Genomic DNA, 19,865 nt, shown 5'->3' on the forward strand with positions numbered 1-19,865 from the left:
ATTAAGTTTCAGACGTTAATTTAATTAAAAGGGCCTGCATTCTCTGATCAAAGTTTATTATATTTATTTTTATCCACGATGGTTAAGCACCATGAGGTGATAATTATTAATTTATTCTGAAAATATTGCTTCGGAAAATTTGTTAATGGAGATATTGGGGGTGAGGGGAAATAAATTTGGTGATGTGAGGTGAACAAATTTTCTAGTTGGACCACCTTAATCGTAAATTTCTAGAAGCTTGTCAACATTAATTAAAATCCAGAATGTTTGCTGTTCCTAGACACACAGGCACTGGTGCATGCAGTGCGTCCCGTCCCCTGCTTCGGATTGAGGCACCGCCTTTCTCTCGCGTTGCAGGGCTGTTCTCACGCGCCATCGCGCAAAGCGGCCCGCCCGTGGGATCGGTGACCTTGACGACCGGCGCCCGCGACAAGGCATTCCGCCTTGCCAGGCTCCTCGGTTACCAGGGAAACGACTCCCAGCAGTTCCTCGATCTGCTCCGTGCTGCCGACGCGAAAGACTTGGTCGACGTGGATGATCGCATTCTTACAGAACAGGTAACACTTCCCGTATTTGGCCGGCGGAGACTTTGTTCTTCGATATGCGTAATCATTTTATACTGTGGAGACACAGTGCTGAAACAGGTAGGCTTCTCTACGCTATGTCATTCCATCATAACAGCGTCCCTACTACACACTCTTGTACACATGACATAACAGATTGCTCCCAAGAAGAGATCTGAGTGTTCCTGTTGGAAGGCAACTGAATGTATTGTACCATGCAATCATATTCCCTACCTAGTTATTCCCTCTATGGTCTAGTGTTTAGCGTCGTTGGCTACCAGCAGAGAACAGCGTTCGATGATTGCAGGCTACCTCCCATACTCTTAGGGAGAAATGAGGTCTACTTAGCCCCTTCAGACGAAAATTATTTCTCTGGGCCCTGTCTTTAAATTTTGAAAATGTATAAATTTTGGCTTTCTCTCTCGAGTAAATGGGCTTCGCTAGGGTAATGAACTATTTATGAAAATTTATTTAAACAATATAGAATGTTGTTCGAAAGCAACTAAGTCCTTCCAATCCTTAAAGTACTACTTCATTTTCACGCGAAGTAATGTCTACGTGTCTGTACATTTTTCGTAAGTCATCTGGCAGAGCTTCCGTGAAATATCACTTCAACGAAAGGCACAGCTAATTCTACATAACTAATACACTCCTGGAAATGGAAAAAAGAACACATTGACACCGGTGTGTCAGACCCACCATACTTGCTCCGGACACTGCGAGAGGGCTGTACAAGCAATGATCACACGCACGGCACAGCGGACACACCAGGAACCGCGGTGTTGGCCGTCGAATGGCGCTAGCTGCGCAGCATTTGTGCACCGCCGCCGTCAGTGTCAGCCAGTTTGCCGTGGCATACGGAGCTCCATTGCAGTCTTTAACACTGGTAGCATGCCGCGACAGCGTGGACGTGAACCGTATGTGCAGTTGACGGACTTTGAGCGAGGGCGTATAGTGGGCATGCGGGAGGCCGGGTGGACGTACCGCCGAATTGCTCAACATGTGGGGCGTGAGGTCTCCACAGTACATCGATGTTGTCGCCAGTAGTCGGCGGAAGGTGCAAGTGCCCGTCGACCTGGAACCGGACCGCAGCGACGCACGGATGCACGCCAAGACCGTAGGATCCTACGCAGTGCCGTAGGGGACCGCACCGCCACTTCCCAGCAAATTAGGGACACTGTTGCTCCTGGGGTATCGGCGAGGACCATTCGCAACCGTCTCCATGAAGCTGGGCTACGGTCCCGCACACCGTTAGGCCGTCTTCCGCTCACGCCCCAACATCGTGCAGCCCGCCTCCGATGGTGTCGCGACAGGCGTGAATGGAGGGACGAATGTAGACGTGTCGTCTTCAGCGATGAGAGTCGCTTCTGCCTTGGTGCCAATGATGGTCGTATGCGTGTTTGGCGCCGTGCAGGTGAGCGCCACAATCAGGACTGCATACGACCGAGGCACACAGGGCCAACACCCGGCATCATGGTGTGGGGAGCGATCTCCTACACTGGCCGTACACCACAGGTGATCGTCGAGGGGACACTGAATAGTGCACGGTACATCCAAACCGTCATCGAACCCATCGTTCTACCATTCCTAGACCGGCAAGGGAACTTGCTGTTCCAACAGGACAATGCACGTCCACATGTATCCCGTGCCACCCAACGTGCTCTAGAAGGTGTAAGTCAACTACCCTGGCCAGCAAGATCTCCGGATCTGTCCCCCATTGAGCATGTTTGGGACTGGATGAAGCGTCGTCTCACGCGGTCTGCACGTCCAGCACGAACGCTGGTCCAACTGAGGCGCCAGGTGGAAATGGCATGCCAAGCCGTTCCACAGGACTACATCCAGCATCTCTACGATCGTCTCCATGGGAGAATAGCAGCCTGCATTGCTGCGAAAGGTGGATATACACTGAACTAGTGCCGACATTGTGCATGCTCTGTTGCCTGTGTCTATGTGCCTGTGGTTCTGTCTGTGTGATCATGTGATGTATCTGACCCCAGGAATGTGTCAATAAAGTTTCCCCTTCCTGGGACAATGAATTCATGGTGTTCTTATTTCAATTTCCAGGAGTGTAGATGACCATGACGACACCGTTCTTTAAAATACATTAGAACTCTTAGCGCTTGTGCAGTAGATCAGAGCAACATTGTAAGTTAAATGTTAAGTAAAGAAGCAGGGACATAGATATGCAGGCCGCTGAAACAGTGTCAAGTCGGAACATAGTTCAAATGGATGTGAGCACTATGGGACTTAACATCTGAGGTCATCAGTCCCCTAGAACTTAGAACTACTTAAACCTAACTAACCTAAGGACATCACACACATCCATACCCGGGGCAGGATTCGAACCTGCGACCCTAGCAGCAGCGCGGTTCTGGACTGAAGCGCCTAGAACCGCTCGGTCACCTCGGCCGGCTAAGTCGGAAGATTAGTACCAAGCTAAGCGATACGAGTTTTACTTATACATTTAATTAGTTATTAATTGACCTCTCTCCCCCAGGTACTGCAGCGACTCGAGATCCCCCATCATTGTTACCATGTGCACGATATGGTAAGTGTAATGGTGAAGACAGAGGAAACATAACAATCTTTGAAGGAGGACTCAGTTCAAGCCAGCCGGGGTGGCCGAGCGGTTCTAGGCGCTTTAGTCTCGAACCGCGCGGTCGCAGGTTCGAATCCTGCCTCGGGCATGGATGTGTGTGATGACCTTAGGTTAGTTAGGTTTAAGTAGTTCTAAGTTCTAGGGGACTGATGACCTCAGAAGTTAAGTCCCATAGTGCTCAGAGCCATTTGAACCATTTTTGACACAGTTCAAAACATCCTGCAAAAATTGAAAGCAGCTTCCAGTTGCCAATGTACGAGTATTTTGTGGTTACGGCACCTACAGATGGGTAAAATTGTTGTCGTGTTGAACAATAGCTATAACATGCACATTGTGTTAACTACAAGATACCTTTTCCTCCGTCCGATCTTTGAGTTTTTACAGCAACAATTACGTGACAACCTGCATTTTAGCGCGGGTTTAAAACTTCGGTGAAGCCAGACGTTTTCACTTCCATATCTCCGAGTTAGCGGCAAATCTCACTTCTTCCCAGTAACTGTTCCACCTAACTAACAACTGAATAGTTTATGATTTACAGAAGTGTTTTACAGGTGCTATTCCAGCTATCTTTCAGTTTCTCCCAGTACGGTGTACCCGAACTCAAGATGATCTAAAATGAGTTACTGTCCTTAACTGGTCGTCAACAATTTCTTTGTCTAACTAGTTAACAGATACAGATTTTTTGAATTTCTAAAAACATAACCACATATACAAATTACTGTTTAGTGTTATTCTAAATTATAAAAATAATGTAAAATACTCTGCAGATTATTAAAATTACATATCCATTAAGGCGGCGTGCAGTGAAATAATAATGAACTGTACTACATTCTTGGATATGCAATTCATTAGCATTTCAGTGCAATCTCAGATACAAGGTAAGGGTAATCGCATCGGCGTTCTACACGTAAGGAAACACCACTCAGCAGATTTCAGATTCAGAAATGGCATTTTAATATTGGTTTTTCATGAGAAAGTTGTATGATGCCTTAGGTAAGATGGAGAAAAGTCTATTAGCGCTGCTCAGAATTCGACCTACTGAGACTATGGTTTATGGTTCCGCGATACTGCTGTATGTGTTGCTCGGATTCCCACAAATATATTGCGAATATGGAATCAGTTATTTCAGGAAGGAGCCATGTAGGATACCAAAGGTCCCACGAGGTTTGGACCCTCTAGGACACATATAACGTTATCTTGGAGGTATCGAACAGAACGACAGACTGTCAGCACAGCGACCGTTGTGGCGGCTTCCCTTGACGCGGCTGAAGAGATAGACATGCGGACATGGTACACCCAACTACAACTAGACGCACAGGAGTTGAACCATGTCGTCTTTCCAGACCATTCCAAGGCTCTCCGTATCCTTGTGTGGAAGCTCCGAAGGCCAGATTGCAATCGTCATCGTAATGCACGCCCAGCACCGCCATGAGATCATGGAGGTACCATTGGGTTCACTATATGGTCACTAATGGCTCACACAGCCGGTATTTTGGACAGCATGCTTTACGTTTCTGACATATTACGGCCGCTGAACTTCGGAGTGCTCATATGTTACTATTCAACAAAGTAACGCAAGACTCCATGGTTTCCTTGCTGTCCTGACCTACCTTCACACAGTATGTTCGACTTTTTCCCTGGCCAGAAAACTGTCCAGATCCCTCACCCACTGAAAACATCTGGTCATGGGTTGCCGAGAGTCTGGCATGCCACTACTCACCAGCCATTACCACTGAAAAATCCTAGTATGTACACGGTGGGGCAAATAAGTATGACCCGGAGAACAGAATTCCAAATTCCAGTATACAAAGAAACACAACAGGGGAAAGAAAATACAGTACTAACCTGATTATAGGAGATATTAACAGTGGCCGCCATGTATCTCTTGGCACTTTTCGACCCTGGTCAGCAAGTTTCTTAAGGCGGATAGAAGCTGCACAGCTGGAATTGATGCAGTCTCATCCGAAATGTTCTGCTGCAACTCTATAAGACCACGAGGGTTTTTGCTGTACACCTTAGACTTGAGGGCTCCCCACAGAAAGTAATTGCACACTGACAGATCGGGTGATTTGGGTGCAAACTAGGTCCGCGACAAGACTGACTGCTAAGAACTCTATCAGACATGAAGATTGTGCAAATGTGCTCCAAGGTTCGGCCCGCTGTATGGGCAGTTGCTTCACCCTGTTGGAAGTAATTTAGGTATTATCCTCTTCCGATAATGCTGCCACAAATTCACATCCAATCGTATCCCTCGTCCAGACCACTTTTATTTCCCCCATCCTGTAGCTGAAAGGAATGACGAACGAGTATCTGTCATCCAAGCTCAGTTAAACTCGAACCATACTTGTATGAAATAAATATCGCACTCTGTATACCCCCAAAGCATCTACAAATTTAATCACGTGTTCTGCCTACTATACTGTACATCTACAATAACTAAAATTTGATCACTCTCCATCCTTCCTAGTGCTGCTGTTTCAGTCACAGCAGTATATTCTGTACACCTTTATGTCCTGCAGTTTCAACTAGGAGCAACAAAGCTTACCTTAAACTATAGCTTCATTAGGTACTTTCAATTAGGAACAAAGAATTTTTCCGATCTGTGTTAGGGAGACAATTATGTGATGACCGTATAACGAAGAATCAAAATTTCTGTCATACCTAACTTTTTCAGTTTTATATTCCAGTGTTAAAGAAGAAGTTCACGTTTTGCCATTTGCACTCCTAACCATCTAGGCACTGAACATTATTTGCAAAAGTGGTACGCCGGTGCTTAGCCAAGTCAGTCATTTAGTTACCCTTCTTTCGGTTTACTAGCAGTAGAATAATTATCTGTGTTTTACTTGTGCTGAACAATATATTTACGAAATGACCAAAATATATGTGTGTTTAGATTCTGTGAAACGTTACACAAGTGATAATTGCGTCGAAGCGTTGCTGAAAATTTCTGAAGAATTATTAAATATATGTTAGCCGTATGATGAATTTTTTTGGGAGAGAACAACTCATGAATATGGGTCAGTAGATTAACTCACATTCATGACGGCGGAGTTTCGAACCATCAACATGTTAACAGAATACGCTTATACGAAGTATTCAAACAGATATAGGACTGTACTGAAGACTTCCGAGCGAGTAGGAGCCAGTACGTTGTTTATAATGGTGAGGCTTTGCAAAGGCTCAGTGGTAGGGCCGCTGTAGCACTACGAGGCTGTCCGCTGACGACGCGCTGATCATCAGGGAGATTAAGTCGGTAAAAACGTGCTACAAAATGCTGACAGACAAGCAAATGAACACCGCGAGGTACAAAGAATAGTTGCTGACTCCACACATGCATATCTATAAAGTGTTGTTGTTGTGGTCTAAAGACCATAATCTGCTTTGATACAACTCTGCACCTAAGTCTACTTCGTGCACGCCTCTTCACGTCCAAGCCTTGATTTCCCTCTACAAATTTTACTCTCCACACTTCCCTCCATTACCAAACTGTAGACTCCTTGAGGCCTCGAGATCTGTCCTACCAACCAGTTCCTTCGTTTCGTCTGGTTGCGCCACAAATTAGACTTTCCCAGTTTCATTCAGTACCTTCTTACTAATTATCCGTTCTACCCATCTAATCCTCAGCATTCTACGGTACAACTAGTTTTCAAATTCATCTTATGTGACCTGCTCATCATCCACGTTTCACTTCAGATCACTCCCGATCAGTAGAAGACTTCATAGCACCTACATTTATATTTGATGTTAAAATATTTTCCTTTTTCAGAAACGCTTTAGTTGCTCTCGCCAGTCTGCATTTTATGGTCTTCTCTATTTCGACACACATCAGTGAGTTATGGTGCCCAAATAGTCGATCTCACCCATAATTTTAGAGTTTCAGATCATAATCTAATCTCCGCTGCATCATCTGATGTACTTTTTACTACATTCCATTGTCTTTGTTTCACTTTCATTGAGGTTAATCTTTTTTCAAGCCTGTATCCATTCCGTTTATCTCCTCTTTTGTCCACCCCCGGTAGCTGAGTGGCGCCGGCACGGTAGCTGAGCGTGTTCAGTCAGAGACCTGGTTGGCCTCTGTAATAAAAAAACTTAGTTAAAGGATCAACAGACGAACTTTAACGGATGTCATGTGACGTCCACAACGACCAAACCCAACGATCAACTACGAAAAAAAAAAAAAAAAAGGTCAGTCCTAAGGGCCCGGGTTCGATTCCCGGCTCGGTCGGAGATTTTCTCCGCTCCGGAACTGGGTGTTTTGTTGTCCTAATCTTCATCATTTCATCCCTATCGACGCGCAAGTCGCCTAAGTGGCTTCATATCGAAAGACTTGCTCCCGGCGAACGGTCTACCCGACCGGAGGCCCTAGTCACACGACATTTACATTTTTTACCTGCTCTTTTCCCTTTTTTGGCTGAATTAAAATGGCGTCAATGTCGTCAGTGAACCTCAATTTTCTTTTGTTTCTTCTCTCTCAACTTTAATTCCCTTTCAAAATATCTCCTAGGTTTCATTTACTTCTTGCTCAACGTACAGATTGAATAACATAGGTGACAGGCTGCAGCTCTGTCTCACTCTCTTTTCAACTACTCATTCCCTTTTTCGCCCTTGGACCGTTCTAACTGCTGTATGGATTTTGTAAATAACCTTTCGCTTCCTGCTTTATATGCTTGCCATCCTGGGAATTCTAAAGTGTGTTTCAGTCAACATTGTCTAAAGCTCTCTCTAAACCTACAAATACTATAAGGGCGTTTAGCATTTCCTTAACCTATGTTTGTGTTCGGAAATAACCAGTGGGCAATATTACTTCGCCTGTTCCTACTCCCTCGAGGTCTGCTTCTATAAGTTTTTCCATTCTTCGGTACATATTTCCATTCAGTATTTTGCAGTCCGCAGTATTTATACCTGTCAATACCAGCCTTCTTTGGAAATGGAATTATTACGTTATTCTTGAAGCCTCATGGTATATCGCCTGTCTCATACGTCTTTCACACTAGGTGAAAGAGTTTTGTTACGTATGGCTCTCTCAGAGGCTTCAATGATTCTGGAGAAATTGTCGCTTATATGTCTCGAATGAATAGCGTGAATTATTGTGAGTGTATAGCCAAGGGTGAAATGCTGCACAAGGTGGGCCAGTAAAGAAGTAACCTGACGTCAGCATGGACGCCAGGAAGCCGGAGGAACTATTTTTTTGTCATATGAGCAGTGTGGGCTACGTGACCAGCTGAACAGAAGATTGTGGAAGGAGCCGAGGTCAGGAGGGCAGCGCGTGATCGCGTGGGAGGCTTGTCATGTGAGTCTATATAAGCGGCGCCGTCGGCGCTGCTGAGGATTCAGGATTCAGCCTGCCTCAGACGCTGAACCTGCGACACTCTGCCCCCAGGACTGTACTTTGCTTCTCGCGTCACTTAGCTGCACAGACTACATGCACGACTGCACAACATAGTCAGTGAGTTGATGTCTCGTAGGATTCGATAGTAGTTTCCAATCCTATTTCGTTTCTCAGTCTCAGTTAATATTCAGAGTTCCTCGTCCTTTTCCCACCGAGTTTCCTTATCTGAAAATATTCCAGCTTGTATTCTCAGGCACGACGTCTACGGGCAGGACGAGCCAGTTTACAACTAGAGACATCATCAGCTCCCTCCTGATCCAGTCACAGGACACTGGAGAGTATCGTCTACTGGAAATGAGTTGCGTCGAGATAGATCTCCGAGTGCTCCTTCATATTCTTCCGTATCCATATCTCCCATCTCATTTTCATTTACTTCCTTTTACCATTGCATAATATTCCCTTTGCATCGCTTTATGTTTAGCTGCTTCCCTTTATTCCAACGGCCTCTTTAACTACCCTATAGGTATAATCTGGCATTCCTGATACGCCCCTGAAACTCTCATCTCTGCCTCTGTCAGTTTATCCAGGTTCTACCTATTTAATTTTCTACGTCTGTGCAGTTTCTTTGTTTCTAATCTGATGTTCATGACAAATAAATTACGGACAAATTCCAGGTATGTCCCTGTAAATATTTTGCAGTTTATAACCTGTTTTCTAAATCTGTGTCTTATTGTTATACAACCTATCCGAAAACTTCGGGTGTGTCCAGGTCTCTTCCAGTTATACAACCGTGTACTACGGTTCTTAACGCAAGTGCTGGGAGTGATTCCCTTATGCTCTACGTATTGCTCTACAAGATGCTTCACGTTCCATTCCTCTACTCTAGCCACTGCTCTCCCCCTACTTTTGCTTCTCTTCCTTTTCCTACTATCGAATTCCTCTTCCCCTTTACAATTAAATTTTCCTATCTCTTAACTATCTAAATGTCTTGTTTTATCTCGTCACATATTATTTCAGTCTCTTCATCGTATGCGGACGTGGGAGACGTATAGCTTCTAACACTGTGGCGGATGTTGGCTTCGTGTCTATTTAGGCTACAATTATGGGAAAAAATAACGGCTTTCAGCTTATCCTTGCTGTCTGCAGTACGAATACATCAAGGCCATATTAGCTAATGTGTGTAGAATAAGTAACACAACAAATACGACAATTTGTACAAATACTGTATTTCGAAATTAGTTCCTGAGTGGGAATTGCTTGATTTGAACTATATTAGGTACAAATCTACTACACAAGAGTGACATACGAAAATTTGTGGGCGACTAGGACTTGAATTTGGATTTCGAGCGAATCGCGAGTGGTCGCCTTAATCACTTCGGGTACTCGTGCATGCTTCCCGGACCCAGCGAAAATTCCACATCTCGCATTATCCGGAAATGTTGCAGTGTCGCAGAAACGCTCAGAAAAGTGCAGTGGGGGGTGTTATAAGAAGGACGCTGAGCATCGCTAACAGTCATACTCGTCAAACTGTGAGAGACCACGTTCGAAAACGTGCCAAAAACGTAATATTTTTCTAAGATACATCTCGCATAAGGGAAGTGATGCTAAAAATTCGGGATAATACAGAGGGCTACTCAGTCTTTCATCCTGTGAACCATCCGCGGGTGGAACAAGAGGGATGTGTGGGGATGAAACTACGTTACTTACCCTCCACCATACACCCTACGGTCGTCGACAGAGTACTGAAGTAGATGAAGATGTAGTGGCCAGGGAGAGCCGTTTCAACCAGGTGCCCTTCATCACTGGAAAGATAATTTCTTGGAGCACTAATTATTTGCTGCAAGGGGAATGGTTCAAAACGCCACGCTGTGAATGGAATAGGTACCATGTGCTTGGAATAAAAATCTACGTCAGCGGCATCTGACTTCTCGAATGAATAGCCCATTTACCATCGTTATGCGTCATTACGCTTAGTGCCCTGCACAACCGCGTCTATGAGCAAATTTCATGCTAATAAATAATTGAACGTCAAGGAAGTTGTACTTGTTCTTCTGATGGACCATGCCGCACGCTACACGAATCATAATTCTGAATCCAGTATCTTGTATGAAGACACGTTTGCCCATGATGCTGTACGATTAAGTTCGTGTTATAAGCTCCGCTACAGACTGTGTGCGGGAAAACAAATGATTACAGTGAAACAAAATTTTGCCTTTTTTACTTTAGACGGGCTGGAAACTTGATAAGAGGAACGGTGACATTCGCGGAGTGTCCTCCAGCACATATCAACGATCAGCCCACTTCAGATGATACGGATAAAAACAAGTTGTGCAACGTTGGTTTGAGCCTACATTTGGCAGTGACATCAGCGGTATTAGATGCCACGCTTCCATCGAAGAGGGATACTGAAGATACGAAATAGGAGTGGAGGGTGGGGGGTAGGGGGGGGGGGGGGGAAGGGTGCTACAACAGTAAATGAAGCGACAACGTAGGCTACCAAATTCGGGTGTAATGGTGTGGTGAACCCCAGTCAACAGGGATCGTAACCTCTGGTATATGTTGAGAGAAAAGTGAAAAGTTCACCATCTGGCTGGACCGGAAGATGACACCATCAGATCACGAATTACACCTCGTGTTCTCTGTTTTATGCGGTCCAGCCGATCACCAGGTCTCTTCCTTGCCCTCTTGGGCTTGCGTCTAAATTGATGGGACAGTATCCGGCTTCGGTGTGCGCCACTTTAAATGCCGCTTCATTGGGGGCAACATCGGGTGGTAGTAGCGTGGAATATACCTGCCAGACTGTCATCCGGCACATATATGACCGCCTCTATGCACGATTGCAGGTCTGTTGCTAGATGGGGCTACACAAGACACTGTAAATATTGTAGCACATCCACTTCCGTGTGTACGCCCATCGGATTGTGGTCGTATACATGTTACAAGCAGCATAATATATGAATAAAGGTTAATGTTACGCGGACTCTTTCCGTCATGTTGTTAATTTTCATTATCAACCAGTGCAGTATAAATCTCGTCGATTTATTAGCATTGAATCTCAATGTAGAGAAGTGTAACGTGCTGCGAATACATAGAAAGAAAGATCCCTTATCATTTAGCTACAATATAGCAGGTCAGCAACTGGAAGCAGTTAATTCCATAAATTATCTGGGAGTACGCATTAGGAGTGATTTAAAATGGAATGATCATATAAAGTTGATCGTCGGTAAAGCAGATGCCAGACTGACGTTCATTGGAAGAATCCTAAGGAAATGCAATCCGAAAACAAAGGAAGTGGATTAAAGTACGCTTGTTCGCCCGCTGCTTGAATGCTGCTCAGCAGTGTGGGACCCGTACCAGATACGGTTGATAGAAGAGATAGAGAAGATCCAACGGAGAGCAGCGCGCTTCGTTACAGTATCATTTAGTAATCGCGAAAGCGTTACGGAGATGATAGATTAACTCCAGAGGAAGACTCTGCAGGAGAGACGCTCAGCAGCTCGGTACGGGCTTTTGTTGAAGTTTCGAGAACATACCTTCACCGAAGAGTCAAGCAGTATATTGCTCCCTCCTACGTATATCTCGCGAAAAGACCATGAGGATAAAATCAGAGAGATTAGAGCCCACACAGAGGCATACCGACAATCCTTCTTTCCACGAACAATACGAGACTGGAATAGAAGGAAGAACCGATAGAGGTACTCAAGGTACCCTCCGCCACACACCGTCGGGTGGCTTGCGGAGTATGGGCGTAGATGTAGATGTAGATGATGGCGGGGCGCGGGGCGTTAAACCCTAATCTATTCTCTTTTTAATAGTGTGTGACGTGTAGATGTGTTGCAGCCCACCACTCTCTAGGGGACAATCTCTTCGCGTTTCAGGAGAAGATGCGCTACATCCAGTTCGCGTTCGTGCCCATTGTGGAGCCGGCGCTGGCGGGTGCCTTCCTGCCGGAACCCCCGCAGACGCTGGCCAGGGAGGGCCGCTTCAACCAGGTGCCCTTCATCACCGGCGTCACCACGGCCGACGGCAACATGCTGCTGCCCAGTACGTCACAGCTGCGCCTTTCTTCCTCTCCTCCTACGCATTCATAGCGTTTCACAACGTTTATCCAGGTTGCAAATGGTTCTAATGGCTCTGAGCACTATGGGACTTAACATCTGAGGTCATCAGTCCCCTAGACTTAGAACTACTTAAACCAAACTAACCTAAGGACATCTCACACAGCCGCCCGGAGTGGCCGAGCGGTTAAAGGCGCTACAGTCTGGAACCGCACGACCGCTACGGTCGCAGGTTCGAATCCTGCCTCGGGCATGGATGTGTGTGATGTCCTTAGGTTAGTTAGGTTTAAGTAGTTCTAAGTTCTAGGGGACTTATGACCACAGCAGTTGAGTCCCATAGTGCTCAGAGCCATTTATTATTATTCCATCTCACACATCCATGCCCGGGGCAGGATTCGAACCTGCGACCGTAGCAATCTGGCGGTTCCTGACTGAAGCGCGTAGAACCACTCGGCCACCGCGGCCGGCTACAAAGGTTGCAACGGACGTTATTATTATTATTATTAGTAGTATTATTGTTTTTCTAACGAATTCACCTTCTGATGGCGTGGAAGTAGAAGTGTAAGTGACAAGCTCTCGACATTACAGTAAAAGACGGCAGTTTTAAGGTATCAGTGCACCTGCTCTTCGACTTAAGAGGTGAACACGACTAGCGTCGTAATCCCATTTCCCAGAAACGTTGCTTAGTGGACCAGGAGTCAAAATAAACTGACACGTGTTTCAGCTTATCTGCAGATACTCGACCGTTTCTGACAAAAAGAGGATCAAATCTCTTTGCAGGTAAACTGCTCACCAGACTAGTGGTGCTGTGACTAGCTTTGGTTTGTACAATTTTGCACTCCGTGTTCGAAACTCGATCAGTACATTTCTTTTTGTTTGCTTTTATCTACCGCTGTCCGTAGGAGTAAACTACGTGAATGTTACTCAGCGTATAATGAAATAAAATTGTCTTTGTTCGTCTGCTAATTGTACGTCTAGTTCCTGTTTGGTTTATCTAACAGTCAGCAGGTGATCGTTGAAGTGATCACTGTAGCAGATATTTACTAATACCAGTATTTCTGGTCCCTGTAATGATCAAGACGAAGGTAGATTCTTCCTACGCGTCGGTCAGGGACCTGTAGATGGCGTAGTAAAACGCTGGACCTGGTTGCCAAATAAAATAAGGTTGGAAATTTGTCCCGGGTTCCCGGGTTCGATTCCCGGCGGGGTCAGGGATTTTCTCTGCCTCGTGATGGCTGGGTGTTGTGTGCTGTCCTTAGGTTAGTTAGGTTTAAGTAGTTCTAAGTTCTAGGGGACTGATGACCGTAGCAGTTAAGTCCCATAGTGCTCAGAGCCATATTTTGGAAATTTGTCGGCTGAAAGGTGTTTAGTTTGACAATTGTAGTTCTGTGAATGAGATAAATAAAGTCAACTGAATGGAAATAGTCCTCAGTGAAATTCATGTACTGTATCTTCATTCATAATCAACTGGAAGCACCAGTTTTCGGTAACGTTATTCGTTACCTGAGGTTTGCCGCGGAATAGTTGCCATAGAGTGAAACCTTAAGAAATGTCAACGACTTTTCTTTCTCAAGTGAGTTTCCTATGAAGAAATGCTTCTGTGGCAAACCAGCCTTCCCTCGATGCTCGTGGTGTTCAGAATTTCTTTGTTTCGAATGGTCTACGGTCGGTATCATCCAAGGGATTTCTCCAAATCTTCCTGAAGAATAAAATAAAATATGAGAATTAATATAAAAATTGGTATATAAATAAAATCTAATAGTAAAGAATTTTAAAAGCCTTTCACCCCTGAAAATACCATACAAAATAAATTATATACTTAAAGCATGATAGTGTGAAACCCAGCTGTAGCTTTCAATTAACAAACGCCCTTGTAACGGTTAACTTCAAAAGATACATTCGTGTAGTAAACTTCTATGGACACTAGTAGATAAATGAAAAATAAACGAAATGAAATAAGTAGAAACAACAATCAGGTTTCGAAGAAGGGGTGCAAAATTGAAAAATCCGTGACGCTAGCCACTCCGCCTCCATTTTGGCTGAAATTATCGCTTGCTTAAAGGCATCTAATGTACATAAAAAACTTTGACCGTCGTTTTCTCACAAACGGTCGAGTATCTACGGATAAGCCGAGGCACGGGGACTCTCATTTTGAATCGTCTTCCTCTGGGCAAATTTCTTGGGATATCGCTTTATGGTACTTGCCATGTTCTCCTAGTTAGTGCTCTTTTATACTGTTGTACGAAAGCTTTCCCAGCGAACAAGCTCCACGCTCGAAGTGCCATTTGCAAGGTCTAGTCTACAACACATTCACCTGCGGCTGTCATGATCTATTCATGAAACTCCAAACCTCGCCGTCCACAAATTTCTTTTGCTGCGAGAAAATTTTGTAGCCAAAAAGCTCCAAACGCCGTCACTGTTCAAACTACTGGTATTTAAAATCTCACAACTCTGCCTTTCCCAAAATAGTTTTCTGAGCAAGTTCATTGTCGTTACGTAACTCTGATTTGGTTTGTTCCTTTTGTTAACCAATCCTCTTCTCATATTCTGTCATCCAATGTTGTCCCCTATATCAACTTCTGAAAGATATTAACTGAGATGAATTCTTATGTAAACGCATAGGCTTCCGCAGCCGAAGTTAAGAGTCCTATATCCAAAGAATACTTGTGTTAAGATTGCCTTTTTCGTCCAGGGTCTCTTGGTTTAACCCACTGCCTTAATATACCGCTTCGTTTCTGGAGTAAGCGGTCTGCAACACATCAGACACATAGGTTATTCGGAACATAAAATTGGTTAACTTAAAAGAGAAGAACGATCAAAATGTTATTGAAACACAAGCAGAAACGGTGCTAACAACATTAAAGAAAATATGTTACTGAAAAAATGGTTTTGCAATTTCTTGTCATCGGAATTCAGCAAATGAGGCATGCATGTTGGACAGAGCTATTTCGTAGTTAGCGTTCTAATGCAATGTATTATGTTTTTTTTTTTTTGTGATTTGCCAATAGTGTCAGCTATTTGTAACACCTCTGACCGCTGATCCTCCAATGTCACTCACTGCACTCTATTGTTCCTTCATTTGTGACTGCCGTTCTGGAACAACCTTCACATCAGTAATCATCGTGTACGCGCATGTTTGCATTCAGTCGTCGTCTTTCAACTGTGTGCAACGGACAGATTCCTTGGAAATCTTTGTCAGCCCTCAGTCAGTTTCCGTTGGCTATAAACCGCCCAATATGAACCCCAAACGTATTGGATAAACTCAAGAGCAGCACTGATTTCCGATGTCGTCACGTTTTAGATATATATACTTAAAAATTGCCGTTAAGTTACACTGCCGCAAACTCGTCCGAAGAGTAAACTGTATAGTTTGGAAATCGAATACGTAAGTTAAATATCATCAGTGAAATGAAATGACCACGTAGCACTGTTGGCGGGGAGGGTCCACCTGGGGAAGTTCGGCCGCCGGCTTGCAAGACTTATTCCAGTTGACGCCACATTGGGTGACTTGCGTGTTGGTGATGATGAGATGATGAATAGGCCAACACAATATCCAGTCCAGCCCGGCAGTGAATTGAACCCGGGTCCGAAGCATGTTAGGCAAACATGTTACCAATCAGCTGCGCAGGCAGACAATACCACCAATAAAATAACTGAATGGAATATCCAGTTAAGGATATTAATGAATATTAATGATATATAGCTAAACACCCTGACTGTTCCGTCTATGAACACGAATCACACAAATATAAGTTCATCATAAACCCGACGTGGAATGCATTACAGCCGACCTGAGCTAAGACTGACTTCTTACAGTGGTAACTTTCAGCACGAAAATATCAAGGATCACTGTTCACAATGCCACTACGCTCCATTTCTGGAACATACGTTGCATCAGATGAAGCCTATGCGTGTGTATCTGCGGGGACGACCCCCATTCGTCCTTCCAATTGCAGCCCTTCTTGCGTCTTGAACTCTTTAAATCTGTATAACTCATGTCCAAATGTAACATTATTTTCAATAAAATGTTTAAAACGCACAAAGTGTTCGGTCTCTTATGAGAGCAACTCTGAGAAAAGTCGTACTACAGCTGACAATGTAATTGGACGAACCGATTCAACTAAGCTGACAAGGACAGAAGTACTGCACGTCAGTGCGAACTAGTATTTGTCTATTACGGTGCCCTCATCTTGATTTGTGCGTTTATTTGTAGTGCTGGAAGACCCACAATGGCTGGAAACGCTCAACACAAACCTGTCGGCCGTCCTCAGCGGTGACTTCCGGGACGTGGACACACCTGAGGAGCAGCAGGACCTCGCCGCCAAGGTCAAGGACTTCTACTTTGGAGCCGGCAATAACATCACAGACACACCTGAGGGTCTCCTCAATGCGTCTATGGTACGTACTAACAATATTTCTACACGTTAGCAGTCAATACCGAAACCTCTTCGTAAGACAACAGAATGCAGGAAAGTTTGTAAGTAGGCTCTTTAGGTTTTAGTAACGTCACGTAGCGCTCTGTGTGAAAATCACTGACTGTGCTGTGTGCAGTCTGTGGCTGGTTTGCACTGTTGGAATTTGCTATTGTAGTGTTGGGCAATTGGTTGTTAACAGCGCATAGCGTTGCGCAGTTGGAGGTGTGCCGCCAGCAGTGGTGGATGTGGGAAGTGAGATGGCGGAGTTTTGAGAGCGGATGATCAGGACGTGTGTCCATCAGAGAGAGTAAATTTGTATGACTGGATGTCATATATATATATATATATATATATATATATATATATATATATATATATAATGACTTTTGAACACTATTAAGGAAAATACATTGTTTGTTCCCTAACAAAATCTTTCATTTTCTAACTATGCCTATCAGTAGTTAGTGCCTTCAGTAGTTAGAATCTTTTATTCAGCTGGCAGTACTGGCGCACGCTGTATTGCAGTAGTTTGAGTAGCGAAAATTTTTGTGAGGTAAGTGATTCATGAAAGGTATAGGTTATTGTTAGTCAGGGCCATTCTTTTGTAGGGATTTTTGAAAGTCAGATTGCGTTGCGCTAAAAAATATTGTGTGTCAGTTTAAGCACAGTCATTTATAATTTTTTAAGGGGACGTTTGAAGTTTCAACTAATTTTCCATTGAAGTGTGCGAGACCTTAAAACGAATATAAGTAAACTTGTAGTGCATCTTGTAGAGCGCAAAGAACAGTTACAGTAAACTGCTATACATATCCACTCGCTTACTACTGTTGTTACCAAAGGCTACTACAGTCATGCCACCACTAGCATCATGCTGGACCTTCGCTTGTTGCTATTACTCAGGGAGAAAGGTAGATTCGGGCTGACATCATGTATTCTGTGAAGTCATTACAGATGGAGCACGGACTAGGATTGGGTAAACTGGCAATGTCCTTCCCAGAGGAACCATCCTGAAATTTGCGTTAAGTGGTTTTGGGAAACCACGGGCCACCTGGACCTGAACGGTCTGACGGTGCTTGAGCGGTCGCCTTCCCTCAGGCTCGTCTACTGTCTCAACCACTGCACCCTTTCATTCACGGTCTGTGTTTCAGCATTTAATTGTAGGTGAAATCATCAATTAAGATCTGGTACAATTAATGATGGATGTATTTACATTATCAGTGCTGCAAGATATGTAGATGTTTCGATGTTTCTATGTGAAATTGACACGCAGTTGAAGTTGCAATTCGTCTCAGGGTTGCAAGGGGGCTCTGGTCGGCGCTTTGAGTTACCTGTTCCCCCTACCCCGTTTCAATTTCTTCGAACTAGAATGCAATGATAATTGCTTAAAAGTTATTGTAAAAACTAGTGTCTATTTTACTCAAAGCAATTAAAATATCCAAAGGTCAAATAAAACGAACGGCCCAGAATTTCACTGTATTACAGTGCAAATACTTATCACCAACCGTATGCCAGCACCATACACAGCTATCAGCGTACCATATTATGTGTCGTGACTCAGCACACCAAAAACAGTTTCTCCTATATTCCACAGAAAAATGTCAGCCTTTTTCTGCGCTTAAGCGTGAAATAATTGTCATTTTGCGTTTCCGTCAGTTGCTCTGTAACTTGTAACCTCCCCCTCACTTATCGACCTTAATGACAGTGAAAAATTAAACCGCGTGTACCTAATGAAAATTTGGGAAAAGCAATCGTCACCGAACTTAATCTGTCGGTAAAGAGGGAGGAAAGGGTTACATCTAAATGAAAGGAAAAATGCAAATGAAACTGGTGGAAATTAATTTTGAAAAGGGGTAAAGTTAATGAAGAAAGTAAATGTGCGGCCGTTACGTTAACAATTAACTAGCGGTAATTAGATATTTGAGATTTGGGGAAATTACGGTCGCCAGTCCTAAGGACAATTACTATAGTAACTGAAAAAGAAAGGTTATTACACATATAATTAGCACTAGAAGCGTGGCAACTGGAGGTTGACACGTGTAGTGTGAAAACTGAAAGTTTGTCAGAAGTAATAAATTTCGCTACATTCTGACTTAATTTAGCAAAAGAATTAACAAAACCGGAAAATCGAAAGTTAATTTAGTGACTGAAGTTAATAGTGAGCTTTCTTTCTGAAGCACATCGAAATTCAGTAAAATACGGTTAGTCTTGGACTACCTCAACAATCATTTCAAAAGCAACTTGAATCTACGCAATTTAGAAATAAGAGATTTTACTTTGAGCTAGAATTAAATGATTCTGAACAATTAACAATGGTAAAATTTAGTACATACCAAGCTGAGCTGCAGTCACAGGTAAGCTAAAATACGGTAACAAAACTCGCACTCTTAATTTGTGCTTGTGTAATCTAAATATTGTAGCCAGCTATGAGTACTTAAAGTGAACTTTGAAATTAAAGCAGTGAAATGGAATTATGCTGGCGTTTGAATTTCAACGACACTCGGGTTCATTTCGGAAAAGAAAGGGACCCTGCTTGGTAATGCAATTGGGACAATGAGCAACTAAGGTTCATGCTACGTTGCTGTAATTTTGTGATTTGAACAGTTTGAAAAGCTGAGGTCTGCCATACAGTTCTGAAACTTTACGTGCTTCCAGTCTTCCTTGTTGGTTGATTGAAGGTTTGAAGCCGTCGATCGAGGAGGTGGCGACAGTCACTCATTGTCGGCCGTCGCTGCTGCAGAAGCTGGATGTTGGCGCGCCTTCTTCTCGACACGGTCACCAGACGAAACGGGCTCTTGATGTGCGCCAGCTAATGCTTCCTGTCCGCGACACCATGTCAGAAACTATCATCGCAAGTCGAGCGCAATTACATGCTGCCAAACCCCGAAAGCGCGGCAACTTGCG

At 44.0% G+C, this 19,865-nt stretch overlaps 1 protein-coding gene across 1 annotated transcript in view; it reads left to right on the forward strand.

Annotated features, from left to right (window-relative positions):
- The window catches only part of LOC124715283 (acetylcholinesterase-like), a 97,253-nt gene that overhangs the window by 46,154 nt on the left and 31,234 nt on the right, over window positions 1-19,865 (forward strand). The window contains exons 6-9 of the mRNA XM_047243091.1: window positions 358-557; window positions 3,061-3,111; window positions 12,370-12,535; window positions 16,763-16,947. Of these exons, the coding sequence (XP_047099047.1) occupies window positions 358-557; window positions 3,061-3,111; window positions 12,370-12,535; window positions 16,763-16,947 (602 nt within the window). The remainder of the gene's footprint in view (window positions 1-357; window positions 558-3,060; window positions 3,112-12,369; window positions 12,536-16,762; window positions 16,948-19,865) is intronic.

Source organism: Schistocerca piceifrons, chromosome 1, assembly GCF_021461385.2.
Source record: "Schistocerca piceifrons isolate TAMUIC-IGC-003096 chromosome 1, iqSchPice1.1, whole genome shotgun sequence".
NCBI lineage: Eukaryota > Metazoa > Arthropoda > Insecta > Orthoptera > Acrididae > Schistocerca > Schistocerca piceifrons.